The sequence below is a fragment of the Hordeum vulgare genome, chromosome 4H (assembly GCF_904849725.1).
Source record: "Hordeum vulgare subsp. vulgare chromosome 4H, MorexV3_pseudomolecules_assembly, whole genome shotgun sequence".
Taxonomy (NCBI): domain Eukaryota; kingdom Viridiplantae; phylum Streptophyta; class Magnoliopsida; order Poales; family Poaceae; genus Hordeum; species Hordeum vulgare.
In genome coordinates, this window is record NC_058521.1 from 424,383,014 (window position 1) to 424,404,344 (window position 21,331).

A 21,331-nucleotide genomic window follows, 5' to 3' on the forward strand; every position below is an offset into this window, starting at 1 on the left:
GCAGGTGCAGGAGTCAGACATCCATCTCTTCATCAAATGCCGCTTCACTACTAGGCTTTGGTAGATGCTCATACACATGTATGGCCTGACGCACATGGACACTGCTAGCTCGCACCTCAAAGAATCCTTACTTGCGTGGTGGGACAAACGTACTAATTAGAACATTCCGGAGCAACGAGCCATGGCCTCTTTTACCATGCTTGTGTCCTGGACAATTTAAGAATGACACGGTGTTCCGCCACAAAGCTACGCCTCCACCAATCTTGCTAATGTTTATTGTCGACGGGGCCATCCTTTGGGTCAATGCAGGTGCAAAACAGTTAGGTAAAACTGTAACGCGTGAATAGTTGTCACGTCGCGGATTGGCCTTGTGTAACACTGTAAGACTATATTCTCCCCTAATTTAATCGAGAAAGCAAATCTTTTGCCTCCGTTTCAATTTTTCTTTTTACTGCAACGCCGGCGTCACAGCCGAAACTGCACGTCTTCGTTAGATCACAACATGGGCTTGTGGCTTGTCGCACGCGATCGATTATCCGATGAGTTCGACAATACTACGAGCATTGCCTAAAAGAAAACTGCGAGAATAGGGGTAGGCAATCTGAACAAATAGGACGAAGAACTTCCAAGACAGCGGCCAGTCTGCTATTTTCCTGGGTTCTAAGATTTTAAGATACAGTAAGGTAAGATTTTAAGCTAAGCATCGTCGAAGAGCAGCTGGCGCACGTTGACTGGGGAGATATCTGCCGGGTCGCCGTCGAGGATGCGGCTGGCTATGAGCGCGTTGGCGGCGTCGCTGGGGTGGTAGGCGTCCCAGAACACGTACTTGGACCTGTCCGCGCAGTAGCTGGACGTGGGTCCGCATGGCGCCAGCCCGCCGAACCGCCCGCCCACGAAGCAGCACGCCGAGTCCGCCACCTCGAACCCTATCAACGCAACTGAGTCACACATTCCGTTTCTCCATTTCCATCCCGCAAAAACAAAAAAACATTCTGTTTCTCCATCTGATTATGCATATATGCTTGGAGTAGTACCGTTGGACTTGTAATTGGCGATGATGTCGGACACGATGCGGTAGACGTCGGCGTAGACGAAGCGCGAGCCGCCGAGGCCGGCGCCCAGCTCGCTCACCACGCCTCGCAGCTTGCGGTTGAAGGACTGGGCCAGCTGGTTCGGGAACTCGGCACACGCCCCGGCCCCGGCCCCGGCCCCGGTGGTCATGATGTCCCTCAGGTACGGGATGCAGCCGATCGGCCCCACGTTCACCACCACGATCTTACGGGCGTCCAGAAGGTACAGCCTCTGCGCGCAATCCGCAATGCATGCAACCGTGCAAACCCTAATTAATCACGACGAACTGAAGCTATTGATGCGCATGTGAGGAGCTGTGTGTGATGGCACGTACGATGAGCTGCTGCCGGTACTTGGCGATCATGCCGTTGATGAAGGCCTCCGGGGGCGTGGCGGCGCGCTCCGGCACGGAGAGGATGGGGACGAGGTAGTTGTTGATGAAGTCATTCGAGCCCATGGTGACCGAGAAGAGCGCGCCCCTCAGCCGGCTCACCGCTGCCACCTCCCCGCGCTGTGTCATCATGTCGCGCCGGTTCTTGGCGTAGTTGTCAATCTGCGCATCCAGGTTTATACGCCCACCCTGTCCAAATTTCACGATTTACAACTCGATAAAAATCTACTCCTCCGTTTTTAAATATAAGTCTTTTAGGAGGGTTCACTAGAGAGATTCATACGGATATATATAAACATATTTTAGAGTATAGATTCATTCATTTTTGCTTCGTATGTAATCTTTTAGTGAAATATTTATAAAGAATTATATTTATGAACGGAGGGAGTATGTGCTGCGACATGGATTTACTACAAGTCTCTATTAATTACTAGATCATGCACAAGGCAAGCCATCGGAGAAGGCCTCATGCCGAAGCAATGATCTCAGCTTACGCGGGACATGTTGATGAAAAGGAGAAACAAGAAGGATCTTGACACAAAAGGTGAGCAGTTTAGTAAGTGTACTGACGAAGATGCTCCCGGTCTGGTTCAGTATGCCCCCGCCGCCGGACGCGTAGTTGACGCCTCTGAACAGGACGTCGCCGGTGGTGTTTGGGTCCAGGTAGGGCGGCACAAACCCTCCTAGCCCTATCTCTTGCCCTGAAATGGCGCCAATTATTTTTCATTTTTTTTGGGAAACAGATAAGAGAGACAGCCTGACAGTAAAATTCAGACAATGAGCGAAAAGTTGGTCACCTAGTATGTCGACGATGGTCCGGCCGTTGGTGTACCGGCCGGTGGGCTGGTGGCCGTCGAAATCGATGCCGTTGGGGGCATAGTTCGCCCGGGACAGCGTGGCGATGTAGTTATTGTTGCCGGCGTCGACGAGCGAGTCCCCGAAGACGTATGTTGCCGGCGGAACAGCAGCGGCGGCACCGGCGAACAGCGCGCCGATGCACGCCAATAGAGTCAAACGGGATGACATGTTTGATTGCAACTCGTGGGAAGCAATGTCACGCAAGGACTAGGAGTGGGAAAATCTCGAAAAAATACTACGGCGGTAGATAAGATCAGTCGTGACTCGTGAAGGCAATGTTGCAATGGAGGATGGCGAGGGAAGAGAACCGTTGCTTGTTTATATACCACTCCGCTGAGGCAGAATCCGATGAGCATATAATGGAGAAGAACCGACAAAGCCGTGATCAAGTGAGAAGGCCCGATTAGTGAGTTTGATTGCCAATTACTAGCCCGCAAATGACAAATCCCACGGACGAGGTTTGAAACAGAGAAGAAAGGGCAATAATAAACAAGAATAAACAAGGAGAGAAGATTGTGTGGTCCGTGAAGGTTGTCGCGGCAACACAACACATATAAAAACCTCACATGGCATTGTTTTTTGCATGAACCTTTGCACCTTGGCAAATGAATGGATACTCGTTTTTCAAGCCTCCGCGGCTACCCGTGAAACTTTTGGTACCGGAGAGGGAGACGAATCCGTGCGCACCGTATTTTGGGCAGGGTTCAGAGATCAGATCTTTGCAGTCGCGTGTCGTCAATCAATTCTACTCGTATTACTGTAGCGGACTAGCGGCTACAGTCCGTAGGTGCATTCATTACTCTTAGGACACAGGTTGCAGCTGCATTTACCTCTTCCCTCGGAACTCTAACGTGAACAGAGGCCGCCGCTACAGCGACCTCTGTTTTGCACACATCGTTGCCACTTAGGGTCACGGTATTCACTGCACCGTCATGGGGCTATTGGTCTTATGAATTCACACAAGATGCGCCGCGATAAATTGATGCGTGCCAGTGCAAGGTGAGCCTGGTTGGCAGGAAAGTATCGTCTGTTCTCGAGGGTTTTCCGTTTCCTCACAAAGGGTTGAGAAGTTGATGCACGACGTCGTACTGATAGAGACAATGTTGTTTCTGGATTCTGATGAGATGATGATTATCGTTTTTGGTGAAGTATACTTTGACGATCGGACTACGATCATGTGAGGGTATCGCGCCTTAGCAATCACTAAACAACTCTAAAAGATTATTGATTACGCCGGAGCACGATCAACCTCACCAAGAGGGTCTGTTTCCTTCATGCAAACAAAGAACAAACAAAAAACTAAGATTGCAATCTGGATATTGCGAATTTAAGAGGAAAGCTTTATTGATGAAGATTGGTTTCTGTGATGCCTTTGTCTGGTTGTGGAACACAAACGAAGAACGCAAAGTTACAGCTATGGCGATGTAATCTAAACAAAATCCAAGTCTAAACGGTGTCCTAAGGGTTGTATATATGAGGGAACGGAAAGGAATTTTCATGACCCTTGAAGGAGGGGTCCAAAAACGACCCTAAACTCGCCCCCCCCCCCACACACACAAACTCTAAAAACAACCTATAATATGGTGTTTCGAAATTGGATGGGCCTAGCTCAAAAATAAGGTGCCACATCACCTAAAAATAGCCTATGGACGAAATTTATAAAGTGGCGCCTTGAATATTTCGCCCAAGCCTCCATGCTCTCCTTACAGTTGCTTCAAAGTGCGAAAATCATCGGTGGAAGCTTCATTGTTCTTTCCAGCGCGTGCACCTTCTTATCCATGCTTGATCCCGCTCCAACGGATATCCTTCTTGTTCATGCTAGGTCCTTCATTCATAAGTACAATAAAAGTATCTAACTTAGGCATCATCATATGTTCATGAACATTAGAAGGATTTTCAAAAATGAAAGTATGTGATAATTCAATTGGCGTGCGCAAGCTCTAGTAACCGGTCCGATATGTATAGCATCTGGGGCTGTGGGTGTGACAATGGTATTGATGTCCTCATCATCCTCCGCTTCTTGAACTGAAGTCGTCCTCGAGTGAAGCTCGTCTTGCTCACCTAAATATGACTTCAAATATGCAATGTTAAAAGTGGGACTAACCCCAAAATTTATAGGCAGCTCAAGTCTATATGCATTATCATTTATTTTCTCTAACACCTTAAAAGGACCATCATCACGCGACATTAGCTTTGACTTGCGCAAATCAGTAAACCTATCCTTACACAAATGTAACCAAACAAGATCTCCAGGTGCAAAAACAACATGTTTTCTACCCTTATCTCCAACAAGTATATATTTAACATTCATACGCTCAATGTTTTCCTTAGTTAACTCATGCATCTTCAATATCAAATCAGCATGTTCTTTAGCATCAAAATTAACCTTCTCCGAAGATGGAAGAGGTAACAAATCAATACGTGCACGAGGTAAGAAACCATACACAACTTCAAAAGGGCACATCTTAGTAGTAGAATACAGCGAACGATTATAAGCAAATTCAATATGATGCAAACATTCTTCCCACATTTTCACCTTTTTCTTCAAAACAGCCCTAAGCATACTAGACAAAGATCTATTGACTACTTGAGTTTGTCCATCAGTTTGGGGTGACATGTAGTACTAAAAAGCAATTTTGTCCCCAACTTAGCCCATAAACATCTCCAAAAGTGGCTAAGAAATTTAGCATCACGATCTGAAATAATTGTATTTGACACACCATGCAAGCGAATTATTTCACGAAAGAACAAATCATCCACATTAGTAGCATCATCACTTTTATGACATGGTATAAAGTGTGCCATTTTTGAAAATCTTTCCACGACAACAAATATGCTATCCCTCCCCTCCTTTGTTCGAGGTAAACCTAAAACAAAGTCCATAGATATATATCCTACCAAGGAACATTAGGTACAGGCAAAGGCATATATAAATCATGAGGATTGAGTCGTGACTTATGTTTTTTGACATGTCGTGCAACGAGCAACAAAACGCTCAACATCCTGTCGCATCTTTGGCCGAAAGAAACGTGTAGCAAGTACATCCTCCGTCTTGTTTATGCCAAAGTTTCCCATCAATCCTCCTCCATGCGCCTCCTGTAACAACAAAAGACCAACGGAGCTAGCTGGAATGCATAGCTTGTTAGCACGGAACAAAAATCCATCATTAATGATGAACTTATTCCATGTTATCCCTTCTTTACAATTCTCCAACACATCTTTAAAATAAATATCATGCACATATTGATCTTCGATGGTCTCCAAACCAAATATTTTAAAGTCAAGTTGTGAAAACATGGTATAACGACGAGACAATGCATCAACAGTAACATTTTCTTTACCCTTCTTGTGTTTAATGACATATGTGAAAGTCTCAATGAATTCAACCCATTTAGCATGCCTACAGTTCAGTTTTGTTTGACTGTTAATATGTTTCAATGATTCATGATCAGAATGTATGACAAATTCTTTGGGCCATAAATAATGTTGTCGTGTTTCCAAAATCCGAACAAGAGCATATAATTCCTTATCACAAGTAGAATAATTTAGACTAGGCCCACTCAATTTTTCAGAAAAGTATGCAACAGGTTTACCATCTTCTAAAAACACACCTCCTAATCCAATTCTACTTGCATCACATTCAAGCTCGAAAGTCTTATTAAAATCAAGAAGATGGAGTAAAGGATTATGTGTTAACTTATCTTTCAAAACCGTGAAGGCTTCTTTGTGTGCGGTACCCCAAGCATAAGGCACATCCTTTTTTGTAAGCTCATTGAGAGGTGCAACAATGGTGCTGAAATCTCTCAGAAAACGCCTATAAAACCCGGTGAGTCCAAGAAAACTCCTCACTTGTGTGACCATTTTGGGATACGGCCAACTCTCAATAACTTCAATCTTGGCTTTATCAACTTCAATTCCGTGTGGAGTAACAACATAGCCAATAAAAGATACTTGGTCGATGCAAAAGGTGCACTTTCCCAAGGTTACCAAACAAACATGCATCACGTAGAGTAATAAAACAGCACGCAAATGATCTAAGTGTTCCTCCAAAGATCTACTATAAATCAGTATATCATCAAAGTAGACTACCACAAATCGTCAGGTGCATTAGTTAATCCAAAAGGGATAACTAAGCACTCATATAATCCAAACTTAGTTTTAAATGCTGTTTTCCATTCATCTCCCAGTTTCATGCAAAATTGATGGTATCCACTACGCAAACCCACTTTGGAGAAAATTGTAGGTCCAATTAATTCATAAAGCATATCATCTAGCCTAGGAATATGATGACGATAATGAATAATAATATTATTAATGCCTCTACAATCAATGCACATATGTGATATATCATCCTTTTTCGGCACTCGAATAATAGGAACAACACAAGGACTGAGAGATTCACGTATATAACCTTTGTCGAGCACCTTCTGTACTTGACGCATAATCTCCTTCGTCTCCTCTAGATTGGTACGGTATGGTTCATGGTTGGGTAGCGATGCACCGGGAAATAAGTCAATCTGATGCTCAATCCCTCTAATAGGTGGTAATCCGGTGGCACGTCTTGTGGAAAGACGTCAGCGAACTCCTGCAAAATGTTAAGGACAACAGGAGGCATGTCCTCGAATAAAAATAATACCTCTTTGCATATGAAAGCATAGCAAACAGATGTAGTAACATCCAAATCAGTAATATCATATTTAGTGGCAAGTAAACAACCACTCTTTAGTTCAATTTCAGATGCAACACTTGATGATGGTTTATTAGGCTTATTATGTTGCTCAAATTCCTTTGCTACAATCTAGTTTTCACTCTTAGGTAGGTCATGTTTTGCTTTACTAGCTCTAGCAATGTCATCTTTTATAATATGTTCACGAGACATGTGAAGCAAAGTTATATTTTGATCCTTATGAACAAGAGTATACTGATTTCTCCTACCATGGTGTAGATTTTTTTTATCAAATTGCCATGGTCTACCAAGTAAAATGGAGCATGTTTTCATGGGTATCACATCACAATCAACAAAATCAGAATATGTAGCAATGCTAAAATGCACACAAACAATACGTGTTACCTTAACCTTGCCACTGTTGTTAAACCACTGGATGTAATAAGGATGAGGATGTGGTCTGGTGGTGAGAGACAACTTCTCCACCATCTTCATGCTAGCTAAGTTGTTGCAACTCCCTCCATCGATGATTACGCGAATAGAACGTTCCTTCACAACTCCCTTTGTATGGAACAAGTTGTGCCTCTGATTTTGCTGAGCCTGTGTTACATGCACACTTAAAACACGTTGAGCAATTAAGCTTTCATACCTGTCAGCGTAGTCAGCAGCCATGTATTGTGTCTCTTGTTAGGTATCATCTAGACCCTGTTCTTCACTTGCAATAAGAGCCAGAGTCTCCTCGTCATAATCACTAGCGGAGTCATATCCACCATCTTCAGTAACAATCATCACATGTTTGGATGTGCACTCTCTCGCATAATGACGTCCACCCTTGCAACGACGACAGATAACCTCATGTGTTTGCCGTGTGGATGCCATGGATGAAGAAGAGCTCTGTGCTGGCCTGGAAGGTGTGCTCTTGGCGGAAGGTGGGGCAGGGGCGTGTTTCCCAGTATCTCCATTGGAGTTGGTGGCTGAAGTAGGCGGTGCGGATGCAAGAGGACGTGTGGAAGTAGATGAGGGTCGTGGCGTCCATGAGGAAGTGCGACCTGCAGAAAAGTTAGTTCTCGTCAATGCCTATCGATCCTGCACTTCACGTCGAGCATTACAAGCCAGATGGAATAAACGAGTGATAGTGTTATAATCCTTATATTCTAGAATAGTGTGAATATATCTATTTAATCCACCCATAAAACATGGAAGCATAGCTCCATTGTCCTCAACAATACCACATCTAATCATGCCAATTTGTAATTCCTGATAATATTCTTCTACATAATTTTTTCCTTGTCTTAAACGCTATAATTTTTGAAGTAATTCACGTTGATAATATGGTAAAACCCAATGAGTACGCATAACAGTTTTTTGAGCAGCCCAAGTAGTTGGAATATTAGCATGATGTATTCGACAATGTTCAAACCACCAAACACAAGCAAAACTAGTGAATGAACAGACAACAGCAGCAACACAACTATCTTCAGGAAATTGTAAGCATGTAAAATGTTGCTCTGTTTCTAACTCCCAGGTAAGATATATATCAGGAACATATCGACCATCAAATGTAGGAATATTCAATTCAAATTTAGGGAGATGGTCATGATGTTGTACCTGAGGGGCTGGTGCAGTCCTAACAATGCGATTGTATCCATGTGGATGACTTGCGGCTTGTGGTGGTGGTGGTTGTTCCTGGTGATGGTTTGGAGCAACCTCTCCATCATCATCGTAATCACCATCATAATCTTCATTCTGCTCAGCCATAGAAACCTCAGTAGCAGCAGCAGGAGGACCAACACCAGAATTCTGAACTTGGTCGGAAGGCACACGTCGCGCTCACCCCACCATGTTCGGGCCTCGTTGTTGTTGTTGTTGTTATGGTTGGAGAGGGACGAAAGCTGCAGCTGGTGGTGGTAGACGGGCAAGCACCTCATTGAACTTGGCGTCCGTCCTCGTGTCGAATGTCTTCTCCTAACCGTCTAGCTTCTCCATGGCCTCTCCAAGGCTGGTCACGAAGTCATGTACCTGGTCAACCATCATTTGCTGAAATTTATCATGCAGCTCCCGGTTGGTCAGGCTCTCCCAATCGATCTCTTTGTCTTGTGATCCTGGCATGGTTCGCAGCAATAGGAACACAAAAGAACATGAAACTACAGACTACTAGGAAGTGGTGGTGGTGGTGGTAGTGGTGGATGTATGTGTCACAAACCCGTCAAGCAAATCTCAAATTCTTACCAGTTCTTACCCAGCAGCAGGTGGTGATCGGCAACCGGTGTAGTCAAAACTCTCAAAGCTTGGATAGAGCAATTGCGAGGTGATGTCAAATATACGATGTAGATGTATGTGGAGCTGGAAAGGCTTATAATATGGTAGCAAAAAGGGTCACCAATAATTAGTTCAGAGATGCAAAGTCGAAAGGATGCTCAACGACGGTATCGTGCTGGTCCTAGGCTAGACCATACTAAGGACACGAGCCTAGAACACCAATAAAATCACGACGGTACACATAATCAAGGGAAAAGCCACTTAGTTTTCTTTTTTTCTTTAGAAAATCACTATAATGGCGAGTGTCTCAAAACTCTTCCGAAGGACTAAAAACATGATAGGCACAAAAAAAATTGACACCTTTTTTCGGAGCAGTTCGAGCCTGCGACGACCAAAAATTGCGACAAAAATCACTATGGTGGCGAGTGTCTCAAAACTCTCTAAAAATCCTAACAACACTATAGGGAAAAACCACACTCCGAAATTTTGGCCTAAAAAGTGCTCTGAAAAGCGTGCCAGACTCTTTTTTTTGGCACCTACTTAGGTAAGGAAATGTGAAACTGAAAACAAGAGGATCTATAAATTAACCTAATACATAAAAGACTCGGACTAGGATTGGTGGTGGATATGTGGTGGTGATATATGGCAGCAAGGATGATGGTGGCGTGATGGTGGTATATGGCAGGAGCGATGATGGTAGCATGGTGGTGGTATATGGCGGCGATGAAAGATGGCGCGGTGGCGGCGTGACAACCTGTGCACAAAACTTGAAACTCTAAAGGACTGGACACTAAGACCGGCAACTCAACACGAGGAGGTAACCGCAAATTCAACAAAACAAAATACTGAAAAAAACTATGAAAAGGCTCAGATTGGTTCGGATATGATGATCTAACCCTAATTTTTTTGGGCTTTTCTGTGGACTATAGGTATGAAAAACATATGCGATCTAACTACAAAAAACTAGTAAAATCTCACCGAGCAACCTGGAAATCTAATACCACTTGATAGAGACAAAGTTGTCCCTATCTTTCGGTGAGATGGTGGTTATCGTTTTTGGTGGAGTGGACTTTGACGATCTGACTACAAATGTGTGAGGACGTCGCGCCTTAGCAATTGCTAAACCAACTGCGAGAGGTTATTGACCATGCCAGAGCACGGTCAACCTGACCACGAGGGTTTGTTTCCTGCTCGCAAACGAAGAACAAGCAAGAAACTAAGATTGCAATCTGGATATTGCGAATATAAGAGAAAAGCTTTATTGATGAAGATGGGGTTCTGTGACGCCTTTGTCTGGTCGTAGAACACAAACAAAGAATGTGAAGTTGCAGCTATGGAAAACTTGTAATCTAAACAAAATCCAACTCTAAATGGTGCCCTAATGGTTGTCTATATGAGGGAACAGAGAAGGATTTTCGTGAACTCGGTTTCCCCACACACATGGACTCTAAAACACATGCTATAATATGGTATTTCAAAATTATATGGGCCTGACCCAAAAATAAGGTGGTGCAGCACCTAAAATAGCCTATGGACGAAATTGATAAAGTGGCGTCTTGCATATTTCGTCCGAGCCTTCGTACTCTCCTTACGGTGGCTTCAAAGTGCGAAAATCAGCAGCGGAAGCTTCATTGTTCTTTCCCGCGCGTGCACCTTCTTCTCCATGCTTAATCCCGCTCCAACATATATCCTTCTTGTTTATGCTAGGTCCTTCATTCATAAGTACAACAAAAGTATCTAACTTAGTCAGCATCATATGTTCATGAACATTAGAATTCTTTCCAAGAAACGAAAGTACCTGCTAATTCAATTGGCATGCGCGAGCTCTAGTAACCGGTCCAATATGTATAGCAGTTGAGGTTATGGGTGTAACAGTGGTAATGATGTCCTCATCAGTATGCCAAACCAAACAACGAGGTTGAGCTGTCACGGGAATTGAAGCTGGACATGCATCGTTGGTGCACGTAATGCAATTCAGAGGACGAGTGGTGTTTTTTTCTTTCCTTTTGTGTTATAATTCACCTCATTTTCAAGTTCTACGGATCTCAATACATATCAATGGCGGGTAATTAAGAAAATGAACGCCAACATAAACTTAGAGCATCTCAATAATTGATATAAATTTAGAGATGTAAAAGTTGATGTTGTATAATTTACATCATAAAAAAGGTTTTTTACATCTCAAAAAAGAGAAAACTTCAACAAAAAATACAAAACAAAAATGTAAAAATACAACTTCAACAGGTGATGTAAACTCGAGGTGCAAAATCGACCGGCCGACTATGGGTTGGGCAACCGTCGGCCGCAACAGTTGCGGGCGACGACGACGACGAGGCTGGCAGCGACAGGGGAGGAGGGGGGAAAAGTCGTGGCGAGCCGGAAGAAGAAGGCGGCGGCGGCTACACAACAAAATCAAAGCTCGTGGTTGACGAGCGAACGAAGTGGCGCGCCTCCACTAACTCCAAAAGGGATCTTGGTTTGGATGAAGTCTATCCCATCAAAGACCTCGTCGAAAAGGCGTTTGGACCAGCCATCGCCATTTGAATCGCCGGCGGTCGAAACTGTTCAACGGCTCGGGGCGACGCGCCGGCGGGCGAGGTAGAGGGTGGGGGACCGAGGGGGGAGGGGTGAAGCCATGATGGGCCCAACAGCCGTCGAGGTGTGGGCGATGGCGTTGATTTGAGGTGGATTTGGTCGGCGATGGAGTGGGGTGGCGGCGGCCGGACACACGAAAGGAGAGGAAAGTGGCGGTTGAGCGGTTGGCGGGTGGACGCAAATTTACATCTTCTAAAGTTGAAGATGCAAATTTGCACCGCAAAGGGATATACAATAACTTTTCTGAAAAGTGAAGATGTAATTTTCTTTTATCTACATCATTTATTAAAACAACGTTTTTAAACCTTAAAAATACAAAAGATAATTATTTTTACATCTACATTATTTATTGAAGATGCTTTTAACTTCAAAGGTGGACGAACTCCTCGAGGGAACGATTCTTTCGCTGGGAAGTGAGCGAACCAAAACATTCGCTAGACAACCTCTCACGCGCGACACAAGGTCGCAGGTTTGTTGGGCATCCTCCCAACGTCATTACTAAAAGCAAAAATAAATAAAAATGTAGAAATCTTTTTAGTAAAAAAACAAAAACGTTTGCCATCAACAAAATAATTAATATATTTTCGAACTCAAGAATTTTCCAATAGTGAACTAAAATCCATAGAAAAAAGATCTTTAATTGCCATGATAGTCTGAAAAGAAAAAATATAAATTTTGCAATGTCACAGACACAAAAAATACCAACATTTTGTTTAAAAATTACATGTCACACATGTCATATACAAATGAAAATTATCGTGATCCATGGCAAAAACTATACATTTGCCATTCCTATTTTGTTCCATATTACCTAAAAAATAAGATGGTCTAAAATTAAGAAAATTGCTATAGATCTAAATGATAAATTTTCATGGTATCTAAATTGAAATTGCAATGGTGCTTATAATAAAATCCGGGCATGAAAAAATTAGGAAAATTGTTCTCTAAAACACATTTCAACTTTTGGAAAATCGTAATGCGGACATGAAAATTTTACAAAATTTATCCTTTTGAAAATATTGCAAAGTTAGGAGATTTGTTCTTTGAAAGTATGGCAAATGTAGGAACTTGCCGTAGACACACGAGGTGACTGAGATTCATAATTTTTTTGTTTGAACATTTAAAGTTTCCATAAAATTTGCCATATTATTGGGATAACATAATTAATAAATTTTACCATGGTCTAGTTAATAACTCCCATGCTACCAACATCATAATTAACATGGTCTAATTAATAAAATTTTCATGTTCTAATTTAAAAAATTGTCATGTCTAACAAAGAACATTGCCATGCTACCTAAGTTGAAACTCACACGGTCTTATTAATAAAATGATCATGGAATAAATAAATACAATTGACATAGTACCTATAACAGAACTACCATGGTATAACTATAAAAAATTGCTTGTTCTAATTATTAAAATTGCCATGGTACCTATAATAAAATTGCACATGGCAAAATTAGAGAAAATAGTTCACTAAAACACATTTCATTTAGAAAAATTGTAATTGGGACATGGCAAATTTAGTAATTTTGTTCTTTCCTTAAAGGATGGCAATGTAAGGGGATTTGTTCTTTGGTAAATATGGTGACCACTACGGTTTAAGATATTTGACACATACAAAGAGGTAGTTGTGATGTTTTTTTTGAAGATGGTAGTTGTGATGTTTGTAGCTAAAAGGCCCTGCATAATTCTTTTACATCTACCATGCATGACGAACTAACAGTTGCCATAACTTGAAAAAAAGGAAAGCTTAACAATTATGTTTGAACTTAACTTGCCACACATGAAATTTTAAGCCTTAAGAATTATAAAGACTTATACATTTTATAGTGTTGGGGAATAAATGTTACGAATTTTCCATGGTTAACACAATAAATTTGCCATGTGAATAGTTTGCAGAAATGTAGTATAAGAACTTCAAAAGTGAACATGGCAAGAACATATTTTTTTATTAATAGTTTCGAGCTAAAGAAAACAACTTAAAATTGCCATGTCATAAACATAGCCAGAGGCAAAAAATAGTGAAACAAAAAAAATCATGGCATGTGTATAAAAAATGTTATGATGCATAGATCCTACTTGACGTGATGTTGAATAAACACAGCATGACGACATGCTAGTTTTTGTAGATGTGCCATCAAAGATAGATCAAGGTTTTGGGTCTAATAAAGTTGCCATGGTTTTGCTCTAAAACATGCCACCCCAAAATAAACCTAGCAATCACAAGTTTATGTTTAAGTTTGTGAAAATTTGTCATAATTTCAATCCAATGATTTCCAAAAGTACTTATGTGATAGCAAGCCATACTACATGACCAAAAATGGACATGTTATAGACGGAAATGCAATTCGACTTCTGGAAGTACGTGCTCCTCCCCATAAAAAATAAATTTTGAAATATAAAAAAAACCCGAACAAATTTTTTATGTTTTCTTTGTCACATTCAAATGCTACCTGAAATATTTTAGTGAAAAAGGTTAAGAATTTTGTCCCATGCAAAAAATGTACAAATTAAACATCAATTGTTACCCCAAAATGTCACACCTAAATTTGTTTTTCTCATAGACAAAACATCACTTCTACATTTCGCACAAAAATTGTAAAGCATGCTCGCGACACTAACACAAACATCTATAAAAAAATTCAGATTGTTTTGAAAATATTTACTATTATTTTTTGCATTACTGTTCATCGGGTGCAAATGTACTCGGGAGCCAAAACGGCCCTCCCATGTTATAGATATCTTTTGCCTTAAAATCTCCATGGAAAAAATTATGAATGTTCAAAGTATGTGTGGATTCAACTATTATTTATCTATCGATTTAGAGCAACTCCAACCGGCCGACCCAAATGGACGTCGATTTTGTCCGCTTTTCGTTCGTTTGGGTCGTCCTTCGGCTCTGTTTCCGCCCGGTTTATGATTTGGGTCGGCAACACGCCCAACGCGCCGACCCATATTTGTCCGCGTGGCCGGCTAGCAGTTGCCGGTTTTGAATAAATACAAACATTTTGCATATTTTTCGAAAGCAAATGATATAACATAGTTCCATAATCAAAAATAAAATATAGCGAAGTTTTACAAGCCCAATAAAAACTAAATTGTCTACAAGATACACCTATTGATTGTCAACATGATCCCACATATGTTCAACCAAATCATTTTGCAACTGAATATGAGTTTCCAAATCACGTATTTCATGATGAAATTGGGTGAACCATGCAAACTATGCCGCTTCTCCGCCATGCCGAGGCAACACATTGTCACCCTGAAACTCAAACCCTTGATCGTGGAGATGTTCCGGACGCTCATCCTCTACGATCATATTATGCATGATCACACAAGAAGTAAACACTTCCCACAACTTCTTGGTGCTCCAAGTTCTAGTAGGATACCGAACTATGCCCCATAGAGATTGCAGAACACCAAAGGCACGCTCGACATCCTTCCTAGAACTCTCTTGTTCTTGGGAAAATCTTTTGCTATTCTCTCCGATAGGGTTGGGGATTGTCTTCAAAATAGTGGTCCACTGTGGATAGACTCCGTCAGCTATATAGTATCCTTTGTTGTAGTTGTGAACATTGATGTTAACATTGACCAGCAGGTTGTTGCCTTCGGCAAGCCTTGCAAACACCAGCGATTGTTGAAGCACGTTGATATAATTGTGTGATCCGGCCATGCCAAAGAAAGAGTGCCAGATCCAGAGATCTTGAGAGGCCACGGCCTCAAGTATGACAGTGCAAGCCTTGACGTGACCCTTATATTGGCCTTGCCAAGTGGTAGGGTAGGTCTTGTTGGAAATATGCCCTAGAGGAAATGATAAAATAGTTATTATTATATTTCCTCTTTCAAGATAATCGTTTATTATCCATGCTATAATTGTATTGAATGAAAACATAGATACATGTGTGGATACATAGACAAAACAATGTCCCTAGCATGTGATCGTGTCATTTATTGTTATTGTTTTCTGCGTGTCAAGTATTCATTCCTATGACCATGAGATCATGTAACTCACTGACACCGGAGGAATACCTTGTGTGTATCAAACGTCACAACGTAACTGGGTGACTATAAAGGTGATCTATAGGTATCTCCGAAGGTGTCTGTTGACTTAGCATGGATCAAGACATGGATTTGTCACTCCGTGTGACAAAGAGGTATCTCGGGGCCCACTCGGTAATACAACATCACATACAAGCCTTGCAAGCAATGTGACTCAAGTGTAAGTCACGTGATCTTATATTACGGAACGAGTAAAGAGACTTACCGGTAACGATATTGAAATAGGTATACGGATGTCGACGATCAAATCTCGGGCAAGTAACATACCGAAGGACAAAGGGAATGACATACGGGATTATATGAATCCTTTGCACAGAGGTTCAACCGATAAGATCTTCGTAGAATATGTAGGATCCAATATGGACATCTAGGTCCCGCTATTGGATAATGACCAGGGAGTGTCTCGGGTCATGTCTACATAGTTCTTGAACCCGCAGGATCTGCACACTTAAGGTTCGATGATGTTTTTAGTATAGTTGAGTTATATGTGTGGTTACTGAAGTTTATTCGGAGTCCCGGATGAGATCACAGACGTCACGAGGGTTTCTGAAATGGTCTGGAAACAAAGATTGATATATAGGATGGTTTCATTTGGTCATCGGAAAGTTTCGGGCATTACCGGCAGTGTACCGGGAGTGACGAATGGGTTCCGGGTATTCACCGGGAGGGGCCCACCCACCCGGGAGTGGGCCCAGTGACCCTAGGGTGGTGCACCAGCCCTTAGTGGGCTGGTGAGGCCTTCTCAATAGAGCTATGGAGCCAGAAGTGGAAAATACCAAAGGAAAGAAGAAAAAAAAGGAAAGAGGGAGGTGGGAAGGAAGGAGTGGACTCCTTCCCCCAAACGGAATTGGGGTGGGAGTCCACCTCCTCCCTTTCGAACGGTGCCGTTGGGGCTCCCTTGATCACCAAGGCTAGCCCCTTCCCTCCTCCTATATATATTGGTGGTTTAGGGCTTTTTGAGAGACAACTTTTCCACGTGCAACTCAAACCTATACCACGTAGTTCGTCCTCTAGATCAGATTTCTGCGGAGCTCGGGCGGAGCTCCGCAGGAGTAGATCACCACCACCACCGGTGCACCTTCACGCTGCGGAGAACTCATCTACTTCTCTGTCTCTCGTGCTGGATCAAGAAGGCCGAGATCATCATCGAGCTGTATGTGTGCTGAAAGCGGAGGTGCCGTCCGTTCGGCGCTAGATCGGAAAGGATCATGGGACGACGGTGATCTGAATCACGAAGTTGTACCACTACATCAACTGCGTTTCTTAACGCTTCCCGCTTAGCGATCTACAAGGGGTATGTGGATCTAATCTCCTCTTGTACATGGACATCACCATGATAGGTCTTCGTGTGCGTAGGAATTTTTTTGTTTCCCATGCAACATTCCCCAACAGTGGCATCATGAGCTAGGTTCATGCGTAGATGTTATCTCGAGTAGAACACAAAAGGTTTTGTGGGTGTTGATATTCGATTTTCTGCCCTCCTTAGTCTTTTCTCGATTCGGCGGTATTGTTGGATTGAAGCGGCCCGGACCGACTTTACTCGTACGCTTATGAGAGACTGGTTTCATCGACTGACATGCAACTCGTTGCATAAAGATGACTGGCGGGTGCCGGTTTCTTCAACCTTAATTGAATTGGTTTTGACCGAGGCGGTCCTTGGAGAGAGGTTAAATAGCAATTTGCACATCTTCATTGTGGTTTTTGCGTAAATAAGATGCGATCATAATAGATACCCATAGCAACCACGTAAAACATGCAACAACAAATTAGAGGACGTCTAACTTGATTTTGCAGGATATGCTTGTGATATGATATGGCTAAATACGTGATGTGATATATTGGATGTATGAGATGATCATGTTGTAATAGCTAATATGGACTTGCACGTCGATGCTATGGCAACCGGCAGGAGCCATAGGGTTGTATTTAAACTAACGTTTGTGTTTGCAGATGCGTTTACTATATTTCTAGGTTGTAGCTCTAGTAGTAATAGCATAGATAGCACGACAACCTCGATGGCGGCACGATGATGGAGATCATGGTGTGGCGCCGGTGATAAAAAGATCATGCCGGTGCTTTGGTGATGGAGATCAAGAAGCACAAGATGATGGCCATATCATGTCACTTATGAATTGCATGTGATGTTAATCCTTTCTTGCACCTTATTTTGCTTAGGACGATGGTTGAATTATAAGGTGATCTCTCACTAAAATTTCAAGATGAAATTGTGTTCTCCCCGACTGTGCACCGTTGCGACAGTTCGTCGTTTCGAGGCACCACGTGTTGATCGGGTGTGATAGACTCAACGTTCACATACAATGGGTGCAAAACAGTTGCACACACGGAACACTCGGGTTAAACTTGACGAGCCTAGCATGTGCATACATGGCCTCGGAACATAAGAGACCGAAAGGTCAAGCATGAATCGTATAGTAGATTTGATTATCATAGAGATGCTTACCACTGAAACTATACTCAACTCACGTGATGATCGGACTTGAGTTAGTGGATTTGGATCATGTACCACTCAAATGACTAGAGAGATGTACATTTTGAGTGGGAGTTTATCAGTAATTTGATTAGTTAAACTCTAATTATCTTAAACATAGTCTAAGTCCACTTTGCAATATTTTATGTTGTAGATCAATGGCTCACGCAGTAGCAACCATGAATTTCAATACGTTCCTAGAGAAAGATAAGTTGAAAGATGATGGAAGCAACTTTGTAGACTGGGCTCATAATCTAAAGCTGGTCCTGCAAGCTGGGAAAAAGGATTATATCCTTAATGCAGCGCTAGGAGATGAACCACCCGCTACTTCAAGACAAGATGTTTTGAACGTCTGGTTAACACGTAAGGAGGACTACTCAGTAGTTCAATGTGCAGTCTTGTATGGATTAGAACCGGGACTTCAACGTCGCTTTGAGCATCATGGAGCATATGAGATGTTCCAGGAGTTGAAGTTTATCTTTCAGAAGAATGCATGGATCGAGAGGTATGAGACCTCCGATAAATTCTATGCTTCCAAGATGGAAGAGAATTCATTTGTCAGTGAACATGTGCTCAAAATGTCTGGGTACTCAAACCGTCTAGCTGAGGTGGGGATTGAACTCCCGCAAGAGGCTATCACTGTCAGAATTCTTCAATCTCTACCACCAAGCAATAAGAGCTTTGTGTTGAACTATAACATGCAAGGGATGAACAAGTCACCCGACGAGTTATTCGCGATGCTGAAAGTCGCAGAGTCAGAACTCCGGAAAGAGCATCAAGTGTTGATGGTCAATAAGACCACCGGTTTCAAGAGAAACGGCAAAGGCAAGAAGGGTAACTCCAAGAAGAGCGGCAAGCCTATTGCCAATCCGACAAAGAAACCTAAGGCTGGGCCTAAGCTGGAAACAGAGTGTTATTATTGCAAGGGAATGGGTCACTGGAAGCGCAACTGCCCCAAGTATTTGGCTGATAAGAAAGCGGCCAAAGAAAAATCAAGTATATTTGATATACATGTTATTGATGTGTACTTAACCAACTCTCATAGTAGTGCCTCGGTATTTGACACCGGTTCTGTTGCTTGATGTCTACTACGCAACCTTCTCCTTGTACACGTTGTTGGGCCTCCAAGTGCAGAGGTTTGTAGGACAGTAGCAATTTTCCCTCAAGTGGGTGACCTAAGGTTTATCAATCCGTAGGAGGCGTAGGATGAAGATGGTCTCTCTCAAGCAACCCTGCAACCAAATAACAAAGAGTCTCTTGTGTCCCCAACACACCCAATAGAATGGTAAATTGTATAGGTACACTAGTTCGGCGAAGAGATGGTGATACAAGTGCAATATGGATGGTAGATATAGGTCTTTGTAATCTGAAATTACAAAACAACAAGGTAACTAGTAACAAAAGTGAGCACGAACGGTATTGCAATGCGTGTACACAAGGCCTAGGGTTCATACTTTCACTAGTGAAGTTCTCTCAACAATGATAACGTAATTGGATCATATAACTAGCCCTCAACATGCAACAAAGAGTCACTCCAAAGTCACTAATAGTGGAGAACAAACGAAGAGATTATTGCCGGGTACGAAACCACCACAAAGTTATTCTTTCTGGTCGAACTATTCAAGAGTCCGTAGTAAAATAAGACGAAGCAATTCTTTCCGTTCGATCCATCATAGAGTTCGTACTAGAATAACAGCTTAAGATACATACTAACCAAGACCCTAATGTCACCTAGATACTCCATTGTCACCTCAAGTATCCGTGGGCATGATTATACGATATGCATCACACAATCTCAGAATCATCTATTCAACCAGCACATAGAACTTCAAACAGTGCCCCAAAGTTTCTACCGGAGAGTCAAAACGTGTGCCAACCCATATGCATAGGTTCCCAATGTCACGAAACCCGCAAGTTGATCACCAAAACATACATCGAGTACTCACATGAATATCCAAACGTGTGCCAACCCATATGCATAGGTTCCCAATGTCACAAACCCGCAATTTGATCACCATAGATAGACACGTGTAAGACATACATCAAGTTTTCTCAAAGATTCAATCCGATAAGATAACTTCAAAGGGGAAACTCAATTCATTACAAGAAGGGAGAGGGGGAAGAACATCATCATAAGATCCAACTATAGTAGCAAAGCCCGCGGTACATCGAGATCAAGACATCTCAAGAACACGAGAGAGAGAGATCAAAAACATAGCTACTGGTACATAGCCTCAGCCCCGAGGGAGAACTACTCCCTCCTCGTCATGGAGATCGTCGGGATGATGAAGATGGCCACCGGAGATGGATTCCCCCTCCGGCAGGGTGCCAGAATGGGATCCAGATTGGTTTTTGGTGGCTACAGAGGCTTGCGGCGGCAGAACTCCTGATCTAGGTTTCTTTTTGGGGGTTCCTGTATTTATAGGAATTTATGGCGGTGGAATTACGTCGGTTGGGCCCACGAGGAGGTCACAAGCCTGGTAGGTGCGGCCTAGGGGGGGGGGGGGTCGCGCCTCCCGGGCTTGTGACTCCCTCGTGGCTCTTCTAGCCTTCTTCCAAACCTTCGGGGGTCTCTTTTGGTCCAAAAAAACATCGTAAAGTTTTATTCCATTTGGACTCTGTCTGAAAAAGGGTCAAAAACACGAAAAAACAGAAACTGGCACTGAGTTAATAGGTTAGTCCCAAAAAAGATATAAAATAGCATATTCATGCATATAAAACATCCAAAGTTGACAAGATAATAGCATGGAACCATCAAAAATTATAGATACGTTGGAGACGTATCAAGCATCCCCAAGCTGAACTCCTGCCCGTCCTCGAGTAGGGAAGTGATAAAGACTGAATTTTTGATGTGGAATGCTGCCTAACATATTTGTCCTTTGTAACTTATTTCTTGTGGCATGAATGTTCAGATCCGTAAGATTCGAAGCAATAG

General features: G+C 42.5%; 1 protein-coding gene across 2 annotated transcripts; it reads right to left on the reverse strand.

The window, feature by feature from the left end:
* Window positions 1-429: 429 nt before the first annotated feature.
* On the reverse strand, window positions 430-2,760 carry LOC123446552 (GDSL esterase/lipase At4g16230-like). 2 transcript variants are annotated; one of them, XM_045123125.1, is made up of 5 exons: window positions 2,260-2,760; window positions 2,033-2,151; window positions 1,406-1,651; window positions 1,035-1,302; window positions 430-926 (listed from the first exon to the last, which is right to left on the reverse strand). In XM_045123125.1, the coding sequence occupies exons 1-5, from the start codon at window positions 2,486-2,488 to the stop codon at window positions 697-699; spliced, it is 1,092 nt and encodes a 363-aa protein (XP_044979060.1). In that variant the 5' UTR covers window positions 2,489-2,760; the 3' UTR covers window positions 430-696. The 2 variants fall into 2 exon arrangements, with proteins under 2 accessions (XP_044979060.1, XP_044979059.1); XM_045123124.1 differs by having other exon boundaries at window positions 2,033-2,163; window positions 2,260-2,757.
* Between the last annotated feature and the right edge of the window lie 18,571 nt (window positions 2,761-21,331).

Bases quoted from the DNA above. Each gene is read 5' to 3' on its own strand.
- LOC123446552 (XM_045123124.1), bottom strand. From the start codon at position 2,488: ATGTCATCCCGTTTGACTCTATTGGCGTGCATCGGCGCGCTGTTCGCC. The intron at 2,164-2,259 runs GTGACCAACTTT...GCGCCATTTCAG, and splicing joins GACCATCGTCGACATACTAG to GGCAAGAGATAGGGCTAGGA. The intron at 1,652-2,032 runs GTCAGTACACTT...AAATTTGGACAG, and splicing joins ACCAGACCGGGAGCATCTTC to GGTGGGCGTATAAACCTGGA.